At 40.3% G+C, this 27,842-nt stretch overlaps 1 protein-coding gene across 1 annotated transcript; it reads left to right on the forward strand.

Annotated features, from left to right (window-relative positions):
- Window positions 1-7,327: 7,327 nt before the first annotated feature.
- On the forward strand, window positions 7,328-27,505 carry Fam133b (family with sequence similarity 133 member B). Its single transcript, XM_051177193.1, has 11 exons — window positions 7,328-7,440; window positions 14,002-14,099; window positions 16,929-17,007; window positions 17,884-17,958; window positions 18,076-18,108; window positions 18,541-18,603; window positions 19,043-19,135; window positions 19,592-19,642; window positions 22,665-22,751; window positions 23,590-23,634; window positions 25,886-27,505. Exons 1-11 carry the CDS (start codon window positions 7,417-7,419, stop codon window positions 25,970-25,972), a joined length of 735 nt encoding a protein of 244 aa, XP_051033150.1. The 5' UTR covers window positions 7,328-7,416; the 3' UTR covers window positions 25,973-27,505.
- The last annotated feature ends 337 nt before the right edge of the window (window positions 27,506-27,842 follow it).

Genomic DNA, 27,842 nt, shown 5'->3' on the forward strand with positions numbered 1-27,842 from the left:
GGAATAAATGAGTATTCCCACCAATATCGCTCTTTTAGGTTTACAGTGCTCATAATTCCACAAGCTTAAACGTAAGAGCCAAAGGGATAAGACTTGGGGGAAAAATATGTGATTTAGGACTTGGCAAAGATATGCTACATGAGAAATTGTAATTTATTGACTTTTAGTACTTTATTGAATTGTTAATTCAATATTAATTTTTAATTAAGTACTAGATAAATTAATGTAATATTAAGTTGGGGTTTTCTGTGGTAGGGTTGAGATGGGATTTCTCTGTGTGGCTTTGTGAACCAGGCTGGCCTCGACCTCACAGAAATCTTTGTGCCTCTGCCTCATGGGTGTTGGGATTAAAGGCGTGTGCCACCACAGTCCAACTTTATATTAAATTATTAATAAGGTAAATTATTAGTATCTTATCAAATTCTAAAACTTTGGCAATTTGGAAGAAACTAAGAAAACAAACAGGGAACCCACAAATTGTCTGGAAAATGCAGAGCATATTCTCATATTCTGATAAACTACACATATTTAGAGTGGTAATTTTATTTATTTTTGGTGTTTTAAGACATGGTTTCTCTGTGTATCTCTGGCTGTCCTGGAACTCAATCTGTAGATCAGGCTGACCTCAAACTCACAGGAGTTCTACCTGCTTCTACCTCCCGAGTGCTGGGATTAAAGGCGTGGCCCTGGTCTACATAACACGTTGTCAGGTCTGTTACACAGAGAAACCCTATCTTGGGAGAAAAAATGAGCTTCACAACACAGGTAGCTAGAACATGAAATTTTGACAAATCCAAGTGTCATTAAGTACATGGAATACCAAACTCTCACCATTGATGGTGGGAATGTCACGTAACACAGCCATTTCAGAAAGAGATCAGGAGTCAGAGATACACTTAAAACTCAACCCAATTACATAACAGATATTTACTGGAAAATGGAAAGAGTGCCCATCAACACTGTCTGTAATGTTCAAGACAGCTGTAATCATAATGATTAAAGGCTGGAAACAAAGTAAATGCCCATCAAAGGGGGAATGGATAAGCATCTTGCCATTGATGGACTACTGTTCTGCACTAGCTGGTGAAGCTCTCAGCATGCGAGTCTGATGGCCTAAGCTCAGTACCCAGGGAGCTCATGCCTGCACCACACACATTTTTTAAAGGAAGAACCATTGATGTAACATAGATGTTTTCTGACTGTGTAATCCATTCAGGGGCTGGGGAGATGGCTCATTTGATTTGCCTGCTCAGCATGCATGAGGACTTGCTGCCTACCCCCAACATCCTGTTTATAACGGCGGGGGAGGGGGGAGACACAACAAGGCAGTAACAAGAAGAATCCATTCAGCTCACTGGCCAGCCAGTCTAGCTGAATCTGTGAGTTCCAGGTTCAATGATAAAGCCTGCCTCAATAATAATAATAATAGCTGGGCGGTGGTGGTGGTGGCACACCTGTAATCCTAGTACTCAGGTGGCAGAGACAGGTGGATCTCTGTGAGTTCAAGGCCAGCCTGGTCTACAAAGAAAGTTCCAGGATGGATAGGGCTGTTACACAGAGAAATCCTGTCTCAAAGAAATCAAATAGTAATAATAATAATGTGGGCAACATAGAGGAAAACATTTAATGTCAACTTCTGGCTTCTACACACATGCACACATACATACACACATATGCATACAACACAGAGATCTATTCCTATGAAATTCTAGTAAACAGCAACAGAAAACAAATCAGTGCTTTGTGAGACTAGCAGACAGGGAAGGAAGCCAGCCATACAAAGGCATGGGGGAGCATTTGGAGACATGGAAGTCTGTAGTCGCTGGGTTGTGGTCATGGTTAACTGGCTACAGAGCTGTCAAAATCCACACTTCATTACAAGCTGGAACATGTCGTTATATGTAAACTACAACAATAAGAAGAGTCTTAATACATTTAAAGATGTCATGGTCAATGCCAATGAAAGCCCATCTGGAATATTTGGCCAGTGACTTACATAGCTCGTGAGTCACATCAACAAGGATGAAAGATTATAGCAGAGCCTGTTGACTCAGCTGAAGCTCTCATGGGCATGGGGAATTTTCCTTTCTGACTCATTTTCCTGGTAACTTCCCCTGCCTTTACCCACTAAAAGAATTCAACCAGGGGCTTGCAAAAGACAAACTAATCTAAGTGAATGACTACTTGAATTTCAGTGGCACACATTTTTAAGCATATATATTATGTGCAGTAAGAAATACGGCTTTGGAGAATACGTAGATGATGGTGTTGACAGGTCATTGCTTGAACTCTGCATAGATAAAATTGCACCCAGAAGTTATGTGACAAGTGTGAGTCACCAAGGAGAATCAGCGGAGGGGTCCAGAAAAGACTTGAATCCATGAAAGATAAAAAGTTCACTGTCTACCTTCATGACTCACTAATATTATTAGGAATTACTCACCAGAAAGAGTTTGTGGAGAGTTTTCAGAAAATTTCCAGAACATATTCAAATACAAACACACACACACACACACACACACACACACACACACACACACACACACACACTGAACAAACTGAACAATATGAACAGCCACCCTTACAGGCCAGCAATTGCTGAATATTTTTGTAGCGCTAAGCTGTCTTAGTTAGGGTTTCTATTGCTGTGATGAAACACCATGACCAAAGCAAGCTGATGAGGAAAGGGTTTATTGGCTTATACTTCCACATCGCTGTTCATCATCAAAGGAAAGCCAGGACAGGAACTCAAACAGTAAGAAACCTGGAGGCAGGAGCTGATGCAGAGGTCATGGAGGATGCTGTTTACTGCCTTGCTCAGCCTGTTTTCTTTTAGAATCCAGGACCTCCAGCCAGGAGTGACCCCACTCACAATGGGCTGGGTGATTCCCCATCCATCACTACTTCAGAAAATGCCCTATAGACTTGCCTACAGCCCAACCTTACAGAGGCATTTTCTCAGGTGAGGCTCCTTCCTCTCTGATAACCTTGTGTCAAGTTGACATGAAGCTAACAAGCACAACTGCCTTTTGTCATCGTGATGCACAGATACTTCCCTGTTAAGCCGCAACCTTTTCTTTTTTGTTTATCCCTAAGAGCACACATTAGTATGAACATTACAATGGAAAAAAAATAGCCCAAGTCTTAACATTCCCACGGTCTTTATAAATTTAAACACTTTAAAATTCAGTCTATTCAAAAATCCTAAATCTCTTTTAAAACCTAAAATCTCTTCTAAAGCCCAGTCTCTCAACTGTGGGCTCCTATAAAATCAAAAATAAATCAAGTACTTTCTTACTTCAAGAGGGAAGAACCAGGGCACAATCCCAATCAAAGCAAAACCAAACTCCTGACCGTAAATAGCTCAGTATCCAATGTCTGGGACCTCCTTGTGGTCTCCTGCACTTTTCCAAAGGGCTTATATCACTTCCCTGGCTCTGCTCCCTGCCCCACACACAACTTGTCTTCCAGGCTCCAGCTCACCCCATTCCACTGCTGCTGCTATTCTTGGTTGTCATCCCATGATACAGGCATCTCCAGTCTATTGGGGTCTTCTTCTACAAGAGCACTAAATTTTCTCCAATAGCTTCTCCTGGACTCTCTGCAGGACTCCAACCTTGCCCCACAGTGCCAAGCCTTAGCTGCTCTCTGTGAGCCTTTCACATTCAAAACTAGCACCGTCTGTGGAACTCTTATACTACCAAGTTCAGATACCAGCACAACAGACAACCTTGGGTAGCCCACCTGCAATGGGCTGAGCCCTCCTGCATCCATCACTAGTAAAGAAAATGCCCTGTAGGCTTGCCTACAGTCCAGTCTTGTAGAGGCATTTCCTTCCTTCCTTTCTTTCTTTCTTTCTTTCTTTCTTTCTTTCTTTCTTCCTTCCTTCCTTCCTTCCTTCCTTTCTTCTTTCTTCCTTCCTTTCTCTCTTCCTTCCTTTTTGTGCTTGTTTGTTTTGTTTTGGTTTGTTTTTTCAAGACAGAGTTTCTCTGTGTAGCTTTGGAGCCTCTCCTGGAACTCACTTTGTAGACCAGGCTGCCCAACATGGAGGCATTTTCTTAATTGAGGCTCCTTCTTCTCTGATGTCAAGTTACATAAAACTAGACAGCCCATGAACCAATATATTCTCTTTTTATTGATGTGTGTGTGTCTGTATGTGGGTGTGATGTTCATGTATGTGTTCACATGTATGTGGTTGCACATTTATGGGTAGATACATGTGAGGCAGGGTCTCTTGATGGATGGAGACTAAACCTCACCAATTCATCTAGTCTAGCTAGCCTTCCTGCTTTGGAGAACCTATTTCCATACCCAGAGCTTTGGACTTACTGATGGACCACTGTTGCTATGCAACATTTGAGTATGTGCCGAGGATCTGAACTCCAGTCCTCATCCTTGCACAGCCAGCTCTTTCTCCACTGACCCCACCCCCCAGCATTCCTTTTTTTTTTTTTTTTTTAACTACTTGATGTCGTGGTCTACACTGTTTCATAGTTCATTGTCCTCCAATAATATATAGTGGCCATTTCCCCAGATCAACACACATAACTCTTACTTCACTTTTAAAATCCCTGCACGGTGTGTCATGGCATGAGAGTGACATACCTTAGCCATTTCCTTTGTTATAATTACCAAACTTGCTGTCTCCCAGCAGAAGAGCTGCCTGGGTTAATGTGATTGCTGTTAGCATCTCCAGTCTAAGGATAGGGACACCCAAACAACAGACATTTGAGATTATAGATTATCTACATCTCTTTCCATTCAAAATCTCAATCATCCATACAAAAATAATGCAGAGTGTAGGAAAGTCAACTAATCTATTATTACATTTAGAAGACAACCCAGGTTATAATCAGTGAATACTATTCACTTGGAAAATCTGTACCTAACAGGGGTATTAATATAATTAATACTGTCATCTACAGCTTTGCCCTTTTGAAGTTATTCATCTACTTCCATTAAAACCCTGCCTGTACAGTAAAATAAGATTCTCCCCTTAATAGTCAAGGTCCTCTGCCTCCAGTCCCAGGCAACGAATAGCCCATGTTGTCACACTTGGCTGTGTCTGTTTCCTTTCATCCAGTGAGTTCTTTCTTCCTAGTCAGCTCTTCTGTAGGAACTCTGCCCAGGGTCACAGTCTACCTGAAATGAAATCTTTCCATCCTCCCTTGCCCTGCCGATGACAGTGTAAGGTTATAAGGAAAGCACCCATTTTCATCTTTGACACCCTGGTGCCCCAATGCTCAGCAGCTCTGCTTTGTCGTTGTGAGGCATGGAGTAAATGACTTGGCTTCCCCTGCCCCCAATTTTTTTCTCAACTCAAAGATGAAATGCAATCTCTTGGCTATGCCTTAAGCATTTGGGACAGCATGTAACTCGCTGCTGGAAGGAAAGTGTGTTTCTTAGCAGATCACATGTGTGGGCGATGTAGAAGACATCTCTTCGGTCTTCCCACGGAGTTCTGGGGAGACTTGGATTGATCCAGATTTTACGAAGTCCTCTTCCACCAGCCCCCCAAAAGCTTTTTAATTGTTCCCACTGGGTTCTGGATAGTTTTCCTGTTTACCTGTCCTCCTCTGAGTTACCTGCTCTAGGTCTGGGTCACTTGTCAGCCAAAGATAGCTAAAGGAAACACAAATTTTCCTGTTGGATTATATAACACACATACATATATGCATACATATCTCCACACTCTGTAAACAAGCCAAAGACGGAGACGTGAAAAGCAAGAAGGAGCCGAAGGGGAGACTCCCTCTCTTCTCAAGTCATTCAGTCTGCTAAGTGCCAGAGCCTCGCAAGTGGTCTATCCTCAGCTTAAGTTGGGGATAAGGGCTAAGAGGAACAGACATAAAAACCTTCAGGCCAGATCCACAGTGGGCAGGAAGGCTGTGCCCTGAGAACAATCAGTGTTGGTTGAAGTGGCTGCATTTGACAGAGTCTGGGAACATTTTGAGAAAGAATGTGGAGACTAGAACAGTAAAGGGTGAGAAAGGAAAGACTCTCCGGGAGGGGAAAAGATGGCTTGCCTGGAGGAACTGGGACAGGATGCAGGGCCTCACAGGTGCTAGGTAAGTGACCTACCACTGCCACTGACAGACAGAGCAGCACCCCTCCTATTTTTTTAACTTTAATTTTATACAATGTCTCACTAAGTTTCCAAGGCCAGACTTGTATTTTCCTTGTTGCTCAAGATATCCTTAAACTCATGATTTCTACCCACCCACCCCTAACCTCTGAAATGCTAGGACTGTATACATGTGGCCTGGGTTGTGTGTGTGTGGTGGGGAGGGCTGAAAGATTCTCTTCAATGTAATGAAAGCTCCACATTGCCATTTCCCAAAAGTCCTGAAAGGATTCTGATCGATTTTAAATTACTTCCTAATGTTCTCATGTTGACATGAACCTATGAACCACTATTTCCAAGCCTGTGACTAATCAATGATTATGGTGTATAATTTTTCTAAAGTGCAGGACACTTCTCCTGAAGTTTTGGGACAATCCAGATAATGCCATAGCCAAGCAATAAGGTTTATCTGTGTGTGTTTTTCTCATCCTAGGAACGTATAAACACAAACTTATAAACACACTCCTTAAAGGTAGGGATTATGTCTTAGCCTTTGTCTTGACCCAGCCTCACTTTTTAAAGTTTTATAACTTAATTTTTGTTAGATATTTATTTTACATGTATGAATAGTTTGACTGCCTGCATTATGTATAAGCACCACGTATGCCTGGTGCCCATAGAGGTCGGAAGGGGTCATGGAGTTACAGATGGTTAATCACCTTGTGGATATTTGGAACCAAACCGACGTTCTTTGCAAGCAGCAAGTGTTCTTAATGAAAATTTTGCAAACTAGATGAGTTTAAAAAATGAATGCACGGATGATGAACGAATGACGTTTAGCTGTACAAGTACCTTGACTAACTCTCTAACAGCACTTCCTCTGCCACCAGGTGAAGGACTCTGTAGGACCAGTTTGCATGTTGGTCCTCACTTTATTTCCAACAGCTGTACCAGCGCAGGCACAGTAAGAGTTGTAGCAATCTGAGTTTCCCCCTAGAATGCGTATCTCGGGCGCATAAAAGATGGAAGAAAGACAAGACCAAATGGAGTGAAGTGCCTTGGAGAGGCAGGGTGCAGAGCGGTCCTCCTTCCCAGAGCAACCCTCCCTCCCAGAGCGGTCACAGGAACCGTGCAGCCTGCTAGCTGCAGCTCCCGGGAGCCGCAGGCGGGCGCCGGCGCCGGTCTGTCCTCCGCCCCTCCAGGGGGCGCTGTGGCGTGCGCGGGCCCGACGTTGCCTGGGCGCCGCTCTCTGGGCGGGGCGTAGAGGTGGTGGGAGGACTTGCGGCGGGCCCGCTTCGGCTTCTGGTCGGGCCTGTGGCGTCCGCGGCTTCCCGCGCCTTCAGCCGGTCGCCATGGGGAAACGAGACAATCGCGTGGTGAGTACTCGGCGGGGAAAAGCGAGGGGTGCCGCGGGGAGCGGGCGGAAGCCGTCGCGGCGGGCCCGGCGGCCGCGGCGCATCCCCGGGCCCCGAGACCCCGCGCCTCGCGGTGCGCGTGCGCCTTCCTCGGCCTCAGTCGGCCGGCCTGAGGGCCCCGGGACCGCTGGCTCCACAGCGGCGAGGGCCGCGAGCGCGGGGCGGCGAGGCGACGCCCAGCTGCCGCACGGCGGGGCCGGGGGCCGCGGGGATGAGGGCTTCGGGGTGCTCCGGGCCGCTGTGCCCGCGGAAGTTCGGGACTTCTCCGAACCCGAGTTTGTACCCGTGCGAATGGGGGCCTCGTCAGTCACTGCTCGACCACAAAGGCCGCTGCCTGGGAAGTGGTGGTGGTCCCCGTCTTCAAAACGTCCGTTTTGGTTCCTTGTTCCGTAGTGGAACCTCGAGAACCTGGCCCACGCTGTTCGGGAACGTTCTTTCCTCCTGGCTTCAAGAGGAGGGCCACGCGTTGTCTGGACCTTAGAATGGAGGTGAAATGGCCCTGTGCATGGGCATCCTGAGTTCGACGTCCTGGAGCTTTTTTACTGCCCTCTCAGACTTCGAAATCGCTTGCTTTCAGGAGATTTTTTTTTCAGTTTTGTTTTGGTGTTTTGTGTGTATGATGCTATCGTGATTTTAAAGACTATAGGATTGCTTACACACATTAATTTCTTGCAGAAATCCAAAATGTTCCAGTTTACTGGAAACTTTTCATTGATGTATCCCTAAGGCATTTGTGAAACATGAAATTAGCTTCGTTTACTGGCGCGTTTTGACAACTTTGTACTGTTTTGTTGTCATAGCACAGAATGTTCTGTTAGCATTTTGTTTGTACTTCGAAGACTATAAGACTGAAAACATTAATTCAGGAGGTGGGAGGTGTAGATCGGAGCCCCTAATTCGTAGAAGACAGGTTGCGGCTGATTTTAACTGCCACCAGAACTCGTATCCTTTGACACTTGGTTCAGTACCTCATACTCTGAGGTTTTTTTTTTTTTTTTTTTTCTGTAAATGCTCACTTTTTAACAGCACTTTTAAACCACAGCTTCCCTACCCTATGTTTACCTACATACACACACACACATACACCTTCTCCATTACCAACACCCCCCCACACACACACACCATAAAGGTACATTTGTTCAGTGGAATTCAGTTTATATTTCAGCATCTTATGTCCTTGCACAGATTGATAATGGCATGCATCCAGCATGATGATGCATTATCACTGCCTTGAAAGTCGCTTTAGTGGCTCCTGTCATTTCAGTTCACAGTCTCTGGTTTCTTTACTGGCTCCGAAGTTTTGCCAGGACTTCATTTTGAAACTACTAAGAATCCAACTTGAGACCTTTAGAAATTCTCCCTTTGACTGTGGGTCATTTCTTAGAGAGGCTTTGGATTAGCGGGGAAGTTGAATAGAAGGGATAGCGATCGTGTGTGTGTGTGTGTGTGTGTGTGTGTGTGAGAGAGAGAGAGAGAGAGAGAGAGAGACAGAGAAAGAGACAGAGAGAGAGAGATAACCTGTGCCCTCTAAAGTAAATAGATGCATCCTCTAGGTAAACGTAGTCAAAGCCACAAATCAGATTCTGCTCATCCTTTAGCACTTGTGTTACTTTGTTCTTTTGGTACCTGCATACATGTGTATCCCCTTGAGCTTAGCTTGCTATTCTGAATTACAATAGCACATCATTTCCCTTTACTTGAACTCAAGCAGACAGTTATAGTCATGTATAATATGAATGAGTGACTTACAAAGTCAAGGTTTTTATTTTTGTAATTTGTCATATGTGTATATGTGTGGGTGCATGTGTGCCAGGAGACAACTTTCCAGAGTAAGCAGTAAGTCCCAGGGGTCAAACTTGAGCCTTCAGGCTTGAAGGCTCATGCCTTCACCCCCCTGAGCCATCTCCCCAGCCAAGATGACAGACAGTATGTAAGACGGTCAAGTCAGGTGAGAGTTGATGTCTCAGTTAAGAGCGCTGGCTGTTCTTACAGAAGACCCAGGATTGTTCTCCCGATGAGAACATTTTAAGCCCTGGTGCCCTGGGCACCAGGCACCAGACACCAAAGACGGGTGTAGGATTCCCTGGAGTGGGCATTACAGACAGTTGAGGACAGACAGTTGAGGACAGACAGTTCAGTTTTGGGAACTGAACCCAGGTCCTCTGCAAGAACAGCAAATACCCTTATCTGCTAAACATTGCCCCGGCCCTTCATTATTTCTTTTATCAGGGTAGTGGATTAATCTTTTCAATAATTTATTTTTATCTTATATGCATTGGTGTTTTTCCTGCATGTATGTCTGTTTGAGGGTGTGAAATCTTGGAGTTACAGAGTTATGAGCTGCCATGTGGGTTCTGGGTATTGAACCCAGGTTCTCTGTAAGAGCAGTCAGTGATCTTAAGCACTTGGCCATTAAGCATATAAAATGGTGAAGAGGGTGGGCTGCTGGAGAAATAGCTCAACAGTTTAAAGCACATACTACTCTTAAAGAGGACCAGAATTTGGTTCCCAGCACCCACACTACCTGGTTCACAACCAGCTCCAGCTCCCAGAGATCTACACAGGCACACAGAACAAACGAACAATCAAAAAATAAGGAAAGTAAATATTTACAAAAATAAAATAGTTGAGGGGATGTCATCTCATTTGGTGCACATGCATTCATTTAAATGATTCCTTTTTCCTTTTTTTTTTGGCAACTGCTGGACATCTTTTCAAATCACAAACTACACATCTACTTTTTTTTAGGATCTCATTTAGGGGACATACTTTCAATATATTTCATGGATACTGATTTGATGATGGCCTAGGTGTTTTCAGTTTTTGCTGTTTTAATTTGGTTGGGATGGTCCTTTTATATAGCTGCACTCTTTAGAAATAATTTTTATCATTTTAAACTTAAAATGTTTTACCATTAGGGACTACTAAAATAACTGCAGTTAAAAGTATTTAGTAACCTTGCAGAGAACTTGGGTTTGCAAACATTCCTAGTACCTGTAGCTCACAAACACTTGCAACTCTGGTTCCAAGGATCATCCCTTTACTGGCCTTCAAAACGTCTGCACACAATGCACAAACAGGTACATACACAGAAGTTAAAAAATAATTATGCCATGATATATATGAATCATACTGCTTTACAAGTATTGAACTTAGTTTGTGTGTTGTGAATTGGCAGCACTATCAGTGAATTAACAATTCTTCTGTTATTGGTGAGTGTACATTTATATAAGAACAATATATGTTCTGGTAGGTTGATGACTCGTGCAAGCCTAAGGACCCAAGTTTAATCCCCAGAACCCATGTAAAGAGCCAAGCATGGTGGTGTGCTTCTTTAATCTCAGTACAAGTGGGCAGAGACAGGAGAATCTCTCTGGGACTTGCTAGCCAACCAATGTAGGTAAATTTGTGAGTTCCAGGTTCAGTGAGAGATCTAATCTCAAAAAAAGAGCTATTGAGGGAGACACCTTGTGTTAGCTTATGGTTTTACACACACACACACACACACACACACACAGAGAGAGAGAGAGAGAGAGAGAGAGAGAGAGAGAGAGAGAGAGAGAGAGAGAGAGAGAGAGAGAACCTCTGTAGTTTGCATTGTATTTGATGCCCAGAGAGAAAGGGGGAGAGAATACCTCTGTAGTTTGCATTGTTGTATTTGATGCCCATACCTTGCCTTGATTCTCTAAATATCCCCAACATGGGGAAGTTGTACCATTCTTGCTTGTAAGAAACTTACGTCAGATTTGTGGATCATTCCAATGTCATCTTAGTGAAAATAGTTCTCAGCATGTGCTGTTTAATGGCGGTTTTGTATTGTAAGATGGAAATGTTGGTCATTTTTACAGGTTTTGATAAAGTACAGCAAATACTGTGCTTTCTTTGTTTCTTTTAGTGTTAAGAAGTAAGAGAAAGGCTTTAAAATCAACCTAAGAGTAATTTAATTACCTTTAACCCAAGTTCCTATCATTTAAATAGAGTACACATTTATCAACTTGAATTAAACTAGGAAAACTGGATATATGAGGCTCAGGAGGTTGGGACTGGACCAGGCATGGTGGTGCATGGTTATAATCACAGACTGAGGCAAGGATGTTGAGAGTTCAGGATAGACTACAACTACCTAGGGAGATCCTGTCTCAAAACAGAGTAGATTTTATATCTGTAGCAAGTGTTAGTAAACAATCACTAAAGAAAGAAACCTGCTTTGTTTTGTCTCAAGGGTTTTTTTTGGTGTGTGGGGGAGGGATGGGGGGGTTGTCTCTGAAATGTGTGCTTCTACTGTTGTAACTGTAAAATACAGAATCATTTTTATTGAATATATGTGTGTATATATCTGTAGCTCTGATGGTGCTTGCTTGCCTAGCTTGCACAAAGCCTGAGTGTGATCCCCAGAACCATGTAAAATCAGACATGGTGCATACCTGTAATCACAGTACCCGGAAGTGGAGACAGGAGGGTCAGGATCAGATCTGAGTAATTTCTCCATCCTCAGCACATTTTGTTTTTATATAAACATATCTCTAAAATATCTCATCCAACTGCTTCTGTTGAGCATTTTGGTGTGTGAAAGCAAAACAGTGGAGACTGATAGATTGTTTCAGGTGTCACAAAATTTACCATCTTTTTTTTCTTTTGAGACAAGGTCTCACTGTGTTGTCTTGGCTGCCCTTGGACTTAACTATTATAGATCAAGCTGGCCTTGAACTCACAGAGATCCCCTTGCCTCTTCTTCCTGAGTGCTTGGATTAAAGGGGTTCCCCACCATGTCCAGCTACCTTAGCCGTTTTACAGTGTAGTCCAGTGTTAGCTGCATTTGCAGTGCTATAAAACCATCTGTCCACTTCAGAACTCTCATGATCCCATTTAAACTGTGCACATGAAACTCATGTTTCTCTCGCCTGATAAGCTCCATTCTGTCCTTCTGTCTTCACGGGTTTGCTTAGTTACCTCCCAGGAACTGTGACACACTCTCTTACCTCACTTAGCATAGCTATTTTCAAGACCCATGGGATACAGTATTAAATTTGATTTTTTGAAAATTGAATGAAGTGTGTGTTTTGTTTATCTAGTCATCCATGGATGGATAATTGTTTTGTTCGGCCCTTTGACTATTGTGAATATTGACTGCTACTGTGAACACTGGTGTTCTACTAGAGTCTGCTTTGCATTTGTTTGGGTATCTGTAGTACCCAGATGGAAGTGGAGGTTCATATGGTGATTCTATGAGTAACTTTTTGAAGAACAGCTAAGTTATTTTCTACAACATGTATTCCATTTTATACTTCCACCACCAGTGTACAAAGGTCCCAGTTTCTTCCCATTTGTAACAATCCTTGTAATTTTCTGGTTCTTTGATAGTCTTCCTAGTAATAATTGGCCATTGACAGTGTGTCTTTGGAGAAACGTATTTTTAATCCCTTTGTTCAGTTTTAAATTAGATAACCAGGTGTTTTGTTGTCTTTTTTAGATCCTGGGCACTACTCTCTTATTAAGTATATGGTTTGTAGATGGTTTCCCATTCTGCAAATTGTCTTTTCATTATTTGTGGCACATTTATTTCTTGCACATTTTTAATTATTTTGGTAGACTGGAGAAATGGCTTGGTGGTTAAGAGTGCTGGCTGCTCCTCTAGAGGGCCTGGGTTTGAGTCCCGGCACCCACATGGTAACTCACAGCCATCTGTAATTTTGTTTCCAAGAACCTGATTCACTTTACTGACCTCCACAGATACTGCATATACACAATGCACAGATAGACATGCAGGCAAAATACCCGTAAAAATAAATTTTAAAGTTTATTTTGGGCTTGTTCTTGGTCTGAGATAGTGTTCTGACCTTCCTGCCTCTAGCTCCTAATTGATGGAATTGCAGGTATGTGTCACAATGACTACCGCCATTTTATGTTGGTAATTGTGTAACTTCTTTTTTTTTTTTTTTTTTTTTTTTTTTTTGGCTTTGGTTTTGCAAGAAAGAGTTTCTCTGTGTAGCCTTGGCTATTCTGGAACTCACTCTGTAAACTCACCGAGATTGGCCTGCCTCTGCCTCTGAGTGCTGGGATTAAAGGCGTGTGCCACCATTGCCCAGTGATTGTACTTAATTTTTTATGTTAACTTGGGGGTAAATTCACCATCGACCAGGAGATTTAGCAGTAAGTCAGAGTTAGATCATATTTGTTTCTTTGAAGTGGGTTTCGTAATTTGCAAGTAGCACAGTATGATCACCTTCACTGGGCTATCAGATTTCAGGAAAAGTTACCCTAAAGGCTTCAGTAGGTGAGAAGCATCATTGTTCTTCAAATCTCTGCTGAAGCAATAGCAGCATGTCTTTGCATGGAGTGACTACTTATCTCACAAAATTCAAGGCTATGTAGAAGATTAAACTGATTTTTGTAATAAGTTGATTAATCAGCTTGTTCATGCTTAGTTGTGTATAGTATTCATTTATACTAATGCTGCTAGATATACATGACTTTTTTTTTAATGGTTATTTTAATGGAATTAATTGTTGTTCTTTTCTCAAGGCCTACATGAATCCAATAGCGATGGCTCGATCGAGAGGTCCAATCCAGTCTTCAGGGCCAACAATCCAGGACTATCTGAACCGACCAAGGCCTACCTGGTATTCCTCGGTTTACCTGTTCTTAAGTTTACTAAAGCCTTTAGTGATTGTTGAGCAGTTGCCAGATAACAAGTAATTTTCACTTATTTTTGAGGAGTTTGTAAATGAGTATTGTATTTATATCATTTCAACTCCCTCTTTCCCCTCCCACTCTTCCTGTTTCCATTCCTGTTCTTTCTTAAATCCATGACTTCTTTAATATTGTTACTTGCTGAATTGAATTCATCGACTTGCTCATATGTACATGTGTCTAAGGCTGGCCACTTGGAACTGGATGACCTATCAGGGAGTTCATCCCTGAAGAAAACTGATACTCATTTTCTCTCCCCTATCCCCACCCCCTCAGCATTCCTGTAACATCTCCTTCCAATTGGCTTGTCATCTGGTGTTGACATTACCAGATCTTATTTAGGCAGCCTTATTGTTGTAATTTCATGGGTGTATTTTCCCTGCCGTGTCTAAAAGATACTGTCTGTCAGTGAACGTCTTGGTCCTCTGGCTCTTAAAATCTTTCTGCCCCCCTCTCCTATAATTTTCCCTAAGCCTTACATGTAGAGGTTGCATTGTAAATGTACCAATTTGGGGTGGAACCCATGATCACTTATCTCCTGCATTCTGACCAGTTGTGGGTTTTTGTGATCATCTCCATCTGTTGCAGAAAGAATATTCTCTGTTGAGGGGTGAGACCTGCCCTTATCTGGATATAAGGATAAGGATTTAGAATGCAGTTAGAAACTTTATTGGATTAGGAAATTGGCAGTCGTAGGTTCTCCTCTAGGGTCTGACCTTACTGAACACACAAGTAGTTGGCTAAATTTGCACTGTTAGCCATGAATTCCTTTTGGCAACATGGATAGCACCTTTAGGAACTCAGAAAGGAGGCTCCAGGTCAATTACAGCTGGATTCCTCCAAGTCCTTTGTCCAAAATGTGTGGTCAGTCTGCAGCAGAGGGGTCTTAGCTTCAAGTCCTGAGAAACAACCAAGGTAGTGGCAGCAGCCTATATTGTTTTGGGAATCTCTGACCCCTTGTTCACAGTCTGGTAGCCTGTGTGTTGTGTGTTTACTTGGTTCTTTTTTTTTTTTTTTTTTTTTTTTTTTTTTTTTTAATGTCTTTGTATATCTGGAAATTAGTTCTATGAAAAATTCAGCTGGCAAATATTTTCTGTGAGATTCCTCTTCACTCATTTGTTTCCTCTGCTATACAGAAATATTTTAGTTTAATGAGGTGTTTGTCAGGTGTTGGCCTTAATTCCTAGGCAAATAGAGTCCTGTCCAGAAAGCCCTTTCCTGACCATATATCTTGTAAGGCAAGGCCTATGTTTTCTTCTAGTGGTTTTAGCCTTTCTGCTTTCACATTGAGGTCTTTGATCCACCTAGAGTTGATTTTTGTTCAGGGTTATATATGTGGATCTAATTTTGTTCTTGTACATATGGACATCCAGGATGAGTGATTTTTTTAAAGTAATGAGCTCTGTTTTGAATATATGATTTCATATTCATAAACAAAAGAGACATTTGAGAACCTGGTATGGCCTTCTCCTATCACTCGTCTGTAGCCTCTAAAATGTTTCGCTTAACGTTGCAGAGTTCTGTACTGTTTAAAATCAGCAGTGTGGTGAATGATGGTGTCCTTCATTGAGAGTCCCTTAGAGGTTAGGGAGGAGTAACAGGAATGTACTGTGTGGTGCTGTTCCAAGTTTATCAGCTGATTCAGGCAACGCAGAGAAACTGGAGGAGTAGCTCTCATCTTTTGTAAATTCATGGTCACAGTTTCAAGCACTATTATTTAGTATTTCATCCTTTTTGTTACTACTACAGTCCTGCAGGGTACCCTTAGATACAAGCAACTGTAGTTGATGCTTACTATGTGTTATAGGGAATCATTTCAGCTCACTGCCCACCTCCTCCAGTGTGCTTAAGTATTGTTTTTAACCACTGCAGCATCCAGAAAAGTTCCCCAAAATAAATTGTTACTTCACCTTTAACATGATAAGAGGGGATGGAATTTAAAGGAGAAATGCTCAAGAAAACATTTTGCCTATGAGTTAGAAGCCTTTAAAACAACCCATAGGTTGGTTAATTCATAAGAGCACTCACAGGAGTCTTGGTAGATAATCCCACTTCTAACAAGCTTTATGCAACAAAAGGATGTTGGGTACTGTTGGGAAGGGGAACTGTGAAAAGTCAGGCATGGGCTTCCAAAGGTCTTGCTAACAGAATCGTATAAGCACATTAATTGCTCCAGCAAAGAATTATGACAGCATGTGAGATGTTGCCAGCCCAGAAGGTTCATGAGGTGTTTGGTGCCCAGGATTTTTATTGCTAATTAGTCAGCCTCTGCTGTCAAATTCCAAATTCTGGAAATGAAGATTCTCGGTCTGAACTGTACTGTGTCTTCCCACATACAAGAGTTAGGTGGAATAAGCTACTCTTAGTGAGGAAACTGTACAACCTCCAAAATCCAGCTCCAAGATGCCCACCTTAGGCCAGTACTATAAGAAGGTAGGCTGTATCAAGCCTTAAACATGCATGTTGAATATTTTATGTCATGAGGGCTTACTGACAGAGTGTAACCTTGAGTAAGGATATAAGTACCTATTACTTATTGGGGGGTTGTGAGGTTCAATCAAAATAATATTTAAACAATCTGGGTTTAGAAAAGGGGAAATATCACTCAATGGGCTTTATTATGATTGTTTACATCGTTGTGAACAAAAATTTGAACTATAAATATGAAAGGGCTTCTTAGAATGTTAAAATTTTGTCTTGTTTGTGTCATCCACTTAAATTGAAATACTTGAAATTGTGTTTGTCATTCTGTCTTTAAGGGAGGAGGTAAAGGAGCAACTAGAAAAGAAAAAGAAGGGTTCCAAAGCTTTGGCTGAATTTGAAGAAAAAATGAATGAGGTTTGTAAATAGCACCTTTTAAAGACATAGATAAATCTTTTCCTTACAATAAAAATGAAATCTCTTAATTGTTTCAATTTAATAAACCAAGAATTTGAGCATTGCACTTTAGGGACTAAGGAGATTCTATATTTTATGAATATTACTGTTATATTTGAAAGGCAGGTTTGTGAGTAAATGAGTACTTTCTATACTAATAAGAGAAGGACTTAGTACAGGTACTTGCCTCCAAAGCCTGATGATGTAAATTTGATCCTCAGAACACACATAAACATGGAAGGACAGAACCAACTCCACAGAGTTGTTTTCTGACCTGCACACATACTCCATAGTACACGCGCACCCCCACACACCTGCCCACAATAATCATACTTCTTTTTTGGCAGGTTTTTCTGTGAAACAGTCTTGACTGTCCTGGAACTAGCTCTGTAGACCAGGCTGGCCTCAAACTCACGGAGATCCATCTGCCTCTGGTCTGGAGTGCTGGGATTAAAAGTGTGTTCACCACTGCCTGACAATACATGATTGTTTTATTTAAAAAAAAAAAAAAAATAACCCAGGTATGGTGGCACATGCATTTAATCCCAGCACTCGGAAGGTAGAGGCAGGTAGAGCGCTGAGTTCAAGAAAGGCAGATGGATTTCTGAATTCAAGGATAACCTGGTGTACATGGCAAGTTCCAGGACAGCCAGGGATACACAGAGAAACTGTCTTGAAAAAACTTATCTTACACAGACATATACACAAATGAAAAGAAATAAATCCCCCCTCCTTTTTTTTTAAAGGAAGCTGAGATAGGTAATTAAAAATAATAATAATAATAATAAACTAGGAAAGGTAGCAGTAACTTCTAATGGTATCTTAACTATTTTGCAGAATTGGAAAAAAGAACTAGAAAAACATAGAGAGAAGTTATTAAGTGGAAATGAGAGCTCATCCAAAAAAAGACAGGTAACGCCCCTTTTTGTTTATTGCCATTCTTATCATTGGTGCCATAAAGACGATGTATTAATAAATATATTTGAAAGTCTCGTCCACTTATTCAAGCTTGTGTCTGTTTCTGTTTAGAGAAAGAAAAAAGAAAAGAAGAAATCTGGTAGGGTGAGCAAAAGTTTTCTATTTTTCTAAATGTTAGAATTAAGAGCTATATAAAAAAAAAGTAAGAATGATTATTTTTTTTTTAAGCCAGTGTGCTAAAGGTAATTTAAACTATAGATGAGTTAAGCCGACTAGAAGTCCTGGGCTGGGCTGTGGTGGGTGATGTTCCCTTAGTGACACGAAGTAGAGGTCATCCCTCATAACCTAGTGATTTCTCTGTTGCTGTTAAAGAGGACAGTTGTTGACCATTACTGCAATGTTGTCACTTTGTTGAGCTGGAGGACAGAGATGGCTAGACGTTTAGTTTCTGATCCTTATGGATATGGCCTCTTGTTTCCTAGACACTAGATTGATTTCACTAAGTTCTTGAGAGACTTAATCAAAGAAACTAATTCCCGAATCTCACAAGCTTTAATTGTTTTGTGTTTGGTCAAGTATTCATCTTCTTCTTCATCGAGCTCTGATTCTTCCAGCAGTTCTTCAGATTCTGAAGATGAGGTAAGATTGGCTCTGGTGGTTCATGAAATAATTGGTAACCATGTGAATGTTGTGAAATTACTGCTAGACATCTTAGCTTTGTGATTTAATTAATTATTCCTAACTCAAAGTGCAAATATGTGAATAAATGAAGTGATGAGATGTTTAAATACTGGTATCTATTTGTTTTTATGTTTTCTTTGTTCATTTAAAATAAGTTTTTTGAAAAATGTAAAATGCTTTTGACCCACTCATTGATTAGAATTACAAACATAATTCAGATCATTTGACTCTTCAAATAGAAAAATGGTATGTTGCATTGTTACATTATAAATATCATTGGAAAATATGTTTATAAGCTGGTCCTTTCATTAAGTTCTGGTTATTATTTATGGTATTAGTTAAATGGATAAATTGTATTCTGAAACAGAAAGCAAATGTTTCTAAATGTTTTGTGTAGGATAAAAAACAAACAAAAAAGAGGAAGAAAAAGAAGAGTCGTTGTCGTAAGTCTCCTGAAAGCTCAGTGTCAGACTCTGACTCGGATAGCAAGGTGAGACCCGCAGCAGTGAATTGCTGAGAGCAAAAGCATTGCTTTTAAAACCCTTTCAGCAGCCATCCTGGCTTGTTTGTTAACTACTCAGAGGTTAATAGAGAAGGGAATGAAGGCAGAATTCCTGACAGGAACAGTAGGCAAACTAGATTGGTGGATTGCAGAAACCCATGTGAATTATAGAACCAGTGCAGGTGGCCATTACAGGCAAAGACAGTGGCTTAAAGCCCTGTTTTCAAATAAGCCACTTGAGTATTGCAGACTGTTTAGGAGTATACAGGCTTTATTCAGCTAGATAGCAGAAGTGGTCTATTGTCTTACATGCAGATATACATGTAAGATAGATTGAGCTTTTATTTTCAGAATAAATTCTGATATTGAAGGAAAGTTGCTAGTCATGAATCAAATCGTTTTGCGGGAGGGCTACACTTGTACTGTGTCTCTTTCTCTGTGCAGGACAGTTCAAAAAAGAAAAAGAAGTCAAAGGATATGACTGAGAAAGAAAAGGTAACTATGTTACATAACACTTAAATGACAAAGAAATTAACCATGAGGTGTACCATATCAAAGGGTTTCATTTAATGCAGTGGTTTTTTTTTTTAATATGAATTTATGAGCTATGGGCTCATTGTGTTGCCCAAGCTAGCCTCAGACTCCTGGGATCTTCCTGAGCAGCTAGAGCTGCAGCCACATGGTCCCCACTATAATTTCTCTATTATTAATACTAATTGGTACATATTAACTGATAGGAGGAGAAACCCATATGATTATTCCAATAGTTGCCCAAAGGATGTCACTTGATTCGGGATTAATGCCTGATGTTCAGAATCATTAAAGGTTGTAGCTGGGCATTGGTGGTACACGACTTTAATCCCAGCACTCGGAAGGCAGAGACAGGAGAATCTCTGAGTTTGAGGCCAGCCTGGGCTACAGAGCAAGTTCCAGGATAGGCTCCAAAGCAATACAGAGAAACTCTCCCTCAAAAAAAAAAAAAACCAATAATAATAATAATAATAATAATGATTGCTTTCATATTTCAAAAAAGTATGTATGAAACTAAAACTTGGTAATACAAAGTGAAAAACTCAAGCAGTTTTGTTGTGATTTTGAAATACTTCAAAGTATTACCTAGAGAATCTCATACATACACTCTGAATAGCCACCCTCGTGGCTAAAATTAAATGTCTGCACTTGCTTCTGATCTTGTCTTACTGTTTTAAAAATCACCACTCCTTCAGAGGCAATGGCCCTGGAATTAACGGACATGCTTCTCATCCCCATTTAGCACATCGTATGTATTTACTCATAGTAACATACAGTGTTGTGTGGTTTTCAGGATTATGTCATGTTCTGAAACCAGCTTTTTATTCAGCAGTACTGTTGCCATTTATTCTTGATGTTTTCGAGTTTATTTCTTTTGCTTCCAATATTCCATTTATTCTGTAGATTTATTTATTATTAGTATACTGTCTGTCTGCATGAGTTTCTGTGCACCACATGCATGCAGGTGTGTTTGTGTAGAGGTCAGCAAAGCACATAGGATCTCCGTGAACCAGAGTTCATAGGATGGTTGTAGGTGCTGGCACTTGGATCTGAGTCCTCTGAATAAGGAGGAGTGCTTTTAACCATGGAGCCATCTCTGCAGCCACTAGTTGTTTACAGTTTTCATCAATACAGACTGCTGCAATGCATATTCTTTATTTTGAAGATTTGTTTTTATGTGTTTAAGTGTACATGCCTAGTGCCCAAGGTGGCCAGAAGAGGGCATCAGGTACTCCAGAACTGGAGTACAAGAAGTTGTAAGCCACTGTGTAGGTGCTGGAAACTGATCCAGGGTCTTCTGTATTTCCAGCAAGTTCACTTAATCACTGAGCCTTCTCTCTGGCTCTATACAGTGAGCATTTCTTAACAGTTTTTCTCCTATAAGTTATTCTTAATTTTCTAATGTATATCTAGGAGTGTAATTTCTAGGTTCCCAGAATGTGGATATGTGTAGTTTATCTAAGCATTTTCTCACCAAAGTGTTTATCAGTTTACATTTCTGAACAATTGGCCATACTAGATGTTTATATAATTTTTCCTTAAGATGTCTACTTGTGTCCCTAAGTACATTATGAAAATTTTTTAGTTTGTGTGCATATGCACACAGGATATGGTGAAATGATGATGGTGTGTACTTTGCGTATGGAGATCAGAAAACAGCTTTGTGAACTGGGTTTTCCACTTTTTTTTAGAACTTTTTTTTTTAATAATTTATTTAACTTTATTTGCATTGGTATGGAGGTATCAGATCCCCTGAAACCAGAATTACAGACAGTTGTGAGCTGCCATGTGGATGCTGGGAATTGAACCTGTGTCCTCTGGAAGAGCAGCCGGTGCTCTTAACCTCTGAGCCATCTCTCCAGCCCATGGGTTTTCCACTTTTACCTTTATATGAGTTTCTGGTGTCTTTTAGTCTGAGATATCTTGCTGTCGGAACTAAGATGTTTTTTAAAATGTAAATGGGGGAATTGGAGAGTTGGCTCAGTGGTTAAGCATGTTGGCTTATCTTCCATAGGACCCGAGTTCTGAGTTTGGTTCACAACACCCACATTGAGTGGCTTATAAGCTCCAGGGTATCTGACAACCTTTTTTTCAGCCTCCCTGGTTACCTGCACACACATGTGACATACACTCTTGCATACACACACACGTATAGATAAAAATGAAATATTTCAAAACATAATACTCAGGTATACCAAAGTTATTATTCAGATTCTTTTAAATCATAACAGGTAATTACCAACTGTTTTTCTTTACATATGCCATCCTGAGTAGAAGCAGCAGGATTAAAATACAAAGGCCCTAAATCTTGGTTTTTTAAATTAATATATGTTAATTTAAGGAAATGAAGATACTACGTCCTTATCAGTGGTTCTCAGCCTTCCTGATGCTGCGACCTTAGTGCAGTCCTCATGTTGTAGTGACCCCACCATAAAATTATTTTTGTTGCTACATCATAACTATAATTTTGCTACTGTTATAAATTATAAAATAAATATCTGTTTTCTTACGGCCTTAGGCAAACCTGTGAAAGGGACATTTGACCCCCAAAAGGTGTGCAACCCGTATGTTGGGAACTGCTGATCTAAATGGATGTGTAGTTACTTCACTTTATTAAATGAAATTATTGGCTTTAGTGGAATTAAAAACTTAAGTCTTTGTTAATGTCACTATGTTTAGAAATTTCTAAGTTTAAAACTGGGTGATTTGTGGAATTAGAAGAATTGTTACATGTAGCTTAGAGACATGAAATTTGGGGCTTATGTGATGGCTCAGCATAAAGACAACCTTGGTGCAGATGACAATTGAGTTGAATCCTTGGATCCTTCAAAGTTGAAGGAGAGAATAAAAGGACTGCATTTACCCTGTCATACATGCACACATGTGCCTACATGCAGATATACATACACATAACAAAGATAAATTTCAGTTTGAGAAAAGCATGAAGTTTTCATGACAGTAATTCGGGATACATGTGTTTTCATAGGACACTAAAGGACTCAGCAAAAAAAGAAAGCTGTATGATGATAGAGCGCTGTCCTCTGAGTCATCATCAGAATCCGATTATGAAGAGGTGAGTAAAGGAAAAGAAACTTCCCACAGTGGGATCAAATTGTGGGAAGATATCATGAATTCTAGCGTAACACAGACCAGCACCTGAATCCTAGCTGCAGCTTGATCGCTATTAATATTCTGTACTGCCAAAACAGTAGTTACACATACACTGCACCCTATATAGAGCAGCCGGTTAAAATCCTTGTAAATAACAATGGCCGTATCATGTGTATTTCTCTTTGACCTTTTAAAACACCGTGTACCGAATTCAAATTAAATCCAAAGTTGTTAAAGGCCACATGTACTAAATGTCAAGTACAAGTAAGATATTTTGTTAAGCATTTCTTATTATATACTGGATAAATATGTAACTGTACTAGGCAATAAAAACTACCCAACTATTCAGTGATGTGGTATACTTTTTAGATAACTACATATTGAATACATGATACAAACGCATAAAAAGTCACTAACAATCTAAGGAAGATAAAGGAATAGACATAAACTGTTTGCTTGCAACTGGGTGGCAACTCTCAGAACAGCTTGTTTAAATTTTGTCCACCATTCTGGAAAATGACTGGTGGCAAAGCTCTCGGAAGGCCACCCTTGAGGTACCAACTGCAGGTTTTATCTTCCAGTCTCACACTCAAGTGCTTATATATTCCAATACAATTTCATCAAATCACACTTTGTATTTACTTTCATTTTTTTCTATTAGGGGACAGTGATATAAAAATTAATTAATGTATCTAGTTTATATTAGCTACGAGTTTCATTTCAAAGAGCATAAAAAAATGTAACTGTAAGATGGGGCATATTATGTTTGTCTTGTGTTCACAAAAGTTTCAACTTTGTAGGTGCAGGCAAAGAGGAAGAAAAGTGGCGAAGAGCGCGAGAGAACAGCAAGTATCTTACGTTTTCACAGACAGCGGCAGGCCTGCTGCTCTTTAATGTCATACTAACTCAGCTGGGACCAGATGAAGTACTGGAAAGAGGGTGTCCATCACAGGATAGGAGAAAATCCAGTAGGCTTAGGAAAGTGAAACAAACATTGTCTGACCCCTTCCAGTATCTAACTGTTAGTAATAGAAGTTTAGAATGTGCATAGTGGTGCACACCTTTAATCCCAGCACTTGGGAGGCAGAATCAGGTGGATCTCTGAGTTCAGGGCTGGCTAGAGCTGCATAGTGAGACCCTATTAAGGAAGAGAAGAAATAGAGGTTCAAGGAGCACTGCTGAAATGGCTCAGTGGGTAAAGGTGCTAGCTGATAACCTGAGTTTGATCTCTAGGACCTCAGTTTTCTTCTGACCTCCATGTGTACCATAACATATTCTTGCAAATAAATAAAAATACAGCTAGAAAATTATATGTATGATTTACATAGTTAAACACACATATACTTTAACTTTTATTTGACTTTCTATATATTTTATTTTTGCTTGTGTATGTGGTTGCCTGAGTATATGTGTGTACTGTGGAGTTCAGAAGGACATAGGATATGGAGTTCTTGTATAGGTGCTGGGAACTGAATCCAGGTCCTCTGCAGGAATAAGAGGTGCTCTTAACCACGTTGGGTGGTGGTAGCACATGCCTTTAATCCCAGCGCTCAGGAGGCAGAGGCAGGTGGATCTCTGAGTTTGAGGCCAGTGAGTACTAGGACAGGCTCCAGAACTACACAGAGAAACTCTGTCTTGAAATTGGAAATTCCGATTTATTTGTAGAAAAGGATAACCTTTTCCTAGAACTTTGTGGCTCTTAATACAAGAGCCTTCTCTGAAACTTGGGTGTCCATATGTTTTGTGATCACAGTGATAAGAAACATTTTTTTTTCTGAGTGCAAAAGTAATTTGGTTGAATTTTTTAGACTGTAAAATTGATTAATTAGAAAAATACCTGGCTAAGTCTAGTGTGTGTTTCTGCACTGTTTTATTCTTTCTGTTGGTACATGTTAACCCGCATCTCCACTAGGCATTAAAAATGCAGTAAGAATATAAGATAGATAGAAATATATATACATATATATAATACATATATACATATATATGTATTATATATGTAAGTAGCTGAAGAAAACCTCCGCATGGGCCTGAGAGTGTAATTCAGTGGTAATGTGCTTGCCTTATATACAAAGGCTGTTCCACCCCCAGCACAATAAATAGATCTCAAATTTAAGATTTTTTTGGCTTCTTTGTAAAATTACATTTAAGTACATGCTTTAAAAAAAAGAGCTCTGGGGAGCCTGGATGTACTTTGGTGATAGTGCTTGCTGTGCACAAATCTGTCACTGTCTTCAGCTGCACCCCAAGTAGGCAGGCTGCAAGGTTCTTCTGTGATAGTAGCAGAGGAGCGGGAGCTCTGCCTGCCTTGCCTGGGTACCACTTTTTCTCCCTGAGTAGCTTCACAAATCTTAAACTTATCCCTATACTTCTATAGCAGAAGCACTCAGAAGGGTTAGAGGTCAGCAAAGCTCCAGCACCCTTTTACCCAATAAGAATTTAACTTCTTTTCCAAGGCAGTGATTTCCCTGTAAAAAAATTAGGCATTCGGCTGGATGTGGTGGTGCCTGCCTGTGCCTGTAATCCTAGTATCAGAAGTTCAAGGTTCAAGGCCAGCCTAGGCTACATGAGATCCTGTCTTCAAAAAAAAAAAGAAAGAAAACCATATTTTTTTTAATAAAATACACTTTTAAGTATGTATCAGTATTTTATATTAGTAGTTGGTATTAGCAACTACATTAGTGCTACAGTCTGAACATACAATTTATGTTCCAACTTAAAAATATTAAATACTTGGATCCTCAAAATACTGCCATTTCACTAAAGCAGTTATGTCTTGCAGTATGTGAGTTTCCTGTATTAGCGTTCCTTTTCCTTTGGAAGTTGTATATAACATAAAATAGAGCAGTTGATAGTGTGATTCAGTAGTCTTATAGAAGTTTCTGTTGGAAGCTGCTAATGTACCTGTCTTAGAGGCTCAGCAAGTACTTGTAGACTCCATACTTGTGGTTGTTGAGACTTTTCTAGAACATCCTAACTAGCTAGCTTGCTTCTATGATTGAATATAGTAAGTGGCTTAGGTGTACAAGTGTTGGTGTACTTAACTGGCATGTTTTCAAATGTGTAGTAACACCTGCTGTGAAATTGTCTTCACAGGACAAAGCCAAGAAGAGAAGGAAGCATAAGAAGCACAGCAAGAAGAAGAAAAAGAAGGCTGCTGGTTCAAGTTCAGACTCACCATAGCATCTGGAAGACCAGGGTCCCTTACAGAGTGCAATGTCAAAGGAGCTCTCAGCTGTGAAGATTATGACATACGATACGGAGTAATGTGCATGAATTCCCTTGTGTTTAGACTTGTCCTGGACTAGTCAGTAGCCACTCGGATACTGCTGTGTGAAGGCCATGATTGTTGCCTGCTGCTTGAACACCTTTTCCTCTTCCAGTTCCTGGTGACTCTGGGAGATAGTACTTTGCAGTCATACTAGTGGTTAAGACATTTGGAATAAAGCTAATATTTTTTACTAGAAGTATGTAGGCTAAATCATCAGAAACCGAATCTGGATCCATCTTTAAGATGTAACCAGAAATAATGAGCAGACTCTAGTAAAAATTTTCAAAGTAGGGATTACATTAAAATTTCAAGATCCTTACTCTGTAAATAAGTATTTTAATTTTTCCCCATGTATATTTTGATGTACTTGGGGAAGGAGCTTTTGAAGAGGGGGTGGTTTGCTATCTCTTTAGCTACCAGAACAGCGTGCCTTTGATTTCACACTACTTCTGTGGACACAGTAGCCATGTTTCCTGGGAGGTCAGAGCTGGGCACTGTCAGTCTTGCCCTTGACTGAGGTGAATGACATCTGTAGACTCTGTTGTATGCTGCTTTGTATGAACCAGAGATATCCAGCCCTTTGCAGCATGAGAACGCCCCCAAAGCTCTGAATTTACCTCCACTTCAGTAATAACAACTGAATGTTTTTTAGGGTTAGGTTGTATTACGTCATTTGAATTAATTTTGCCTACACTTGGCTTTGGAGAAGAATTGTTTGGTAGACACTAGTACTTTCTGAACTGATAGCTAACAATTCTAAAGTGCATGTTTTATATCAGTTTTAACCAGTCAGAGGGTTTTTATGTAGCCAGTGATAGCTACTTATGTTTTGTATAGATTTTATTTGGCTGCAATGTTTAGCTTTAACTCCTTACTCTTGCTGTCTTCAGCTCACTGCTGTGTAAATGGCACATTTACAGGACATTTAGCTTACTCTTGCTGTCTTCAGCTCACTGCTGTGTAAATGGCACATTTACAGGACATTTAGCATGTAAAAAGCAGGACTTTTGGTTTTTGTTTTTAACAGCTTCATATTGAAGCTGAGACTTACCACAAACAAGTTGAGTGGCAGGCCTGGTATGCTGTATCTTGTTACATAAAGCTATGGCAGAATCTTAGTAAACAGAATGTTTTAAAAGCTTGTTGTCTTTGTATGTTAATAACAGATTATGACGTTAACTTAGGTGAGAACTACATACTACTGCTGTGTCATGTGTTACTGAGATTTTGTGCCTCATATCTCTGAGTTATTAGGAATGTTAAAAGAAATTGATAAGTCATTTTCATTTTACACTTTTATATAATCAGGTAATATGAAATATAATGATGTACAATTTTGCCTGTTTCAGAAGGTGTGCTAATTATAGTGGAATATGCACAGAACATTTTGGCATGAAAAAGAGGCTGAATAAATAGCTATTTTACTTAAAATAGCTGTGTTCTTATCTCCCTTTGGGTTTCAGGTAGTTACATCTCTGCCCTTCGCGATTTTTAGTGATAAAAAATAACATGTTTCTTGGGAAATTTAAAATTTTTCTGCTTTAAGATGCATATATTTCCTACTATAAGGTATCAAAAAGTTTTGAGGGATATAAGATAAGCCCCCCCCAAAAAAATTTATATTCAGGCCTATTTGGTCAGTTGTTGGTCACGTTTCCCAGTGTGTACAAGGGCCGTTTACATCTGTTCTAGTTCTGTCCTACAAGAAACAGCTGCTTGTTAGAGCAAAGATGGAGAAATGGGTACTGTCGAAGAGTGCTGTGTCTTTTCACACTCTTGTCT

The sequence above is a fragment of the Phodopus roborovskii genome, unplaced genomic scaffold (genome assembly GCF_943737965.1).
Source record: "Phodopus roborovskii unplaced genomic scaffold, PHOROB, whole genome shotgun sequence".
Lineage (NCBI taxonomy): Eukaryota > Metazoa > Chordata > Mammalia > Rodentia > Cricetidae > Phodopus > Phodopus roborovskii.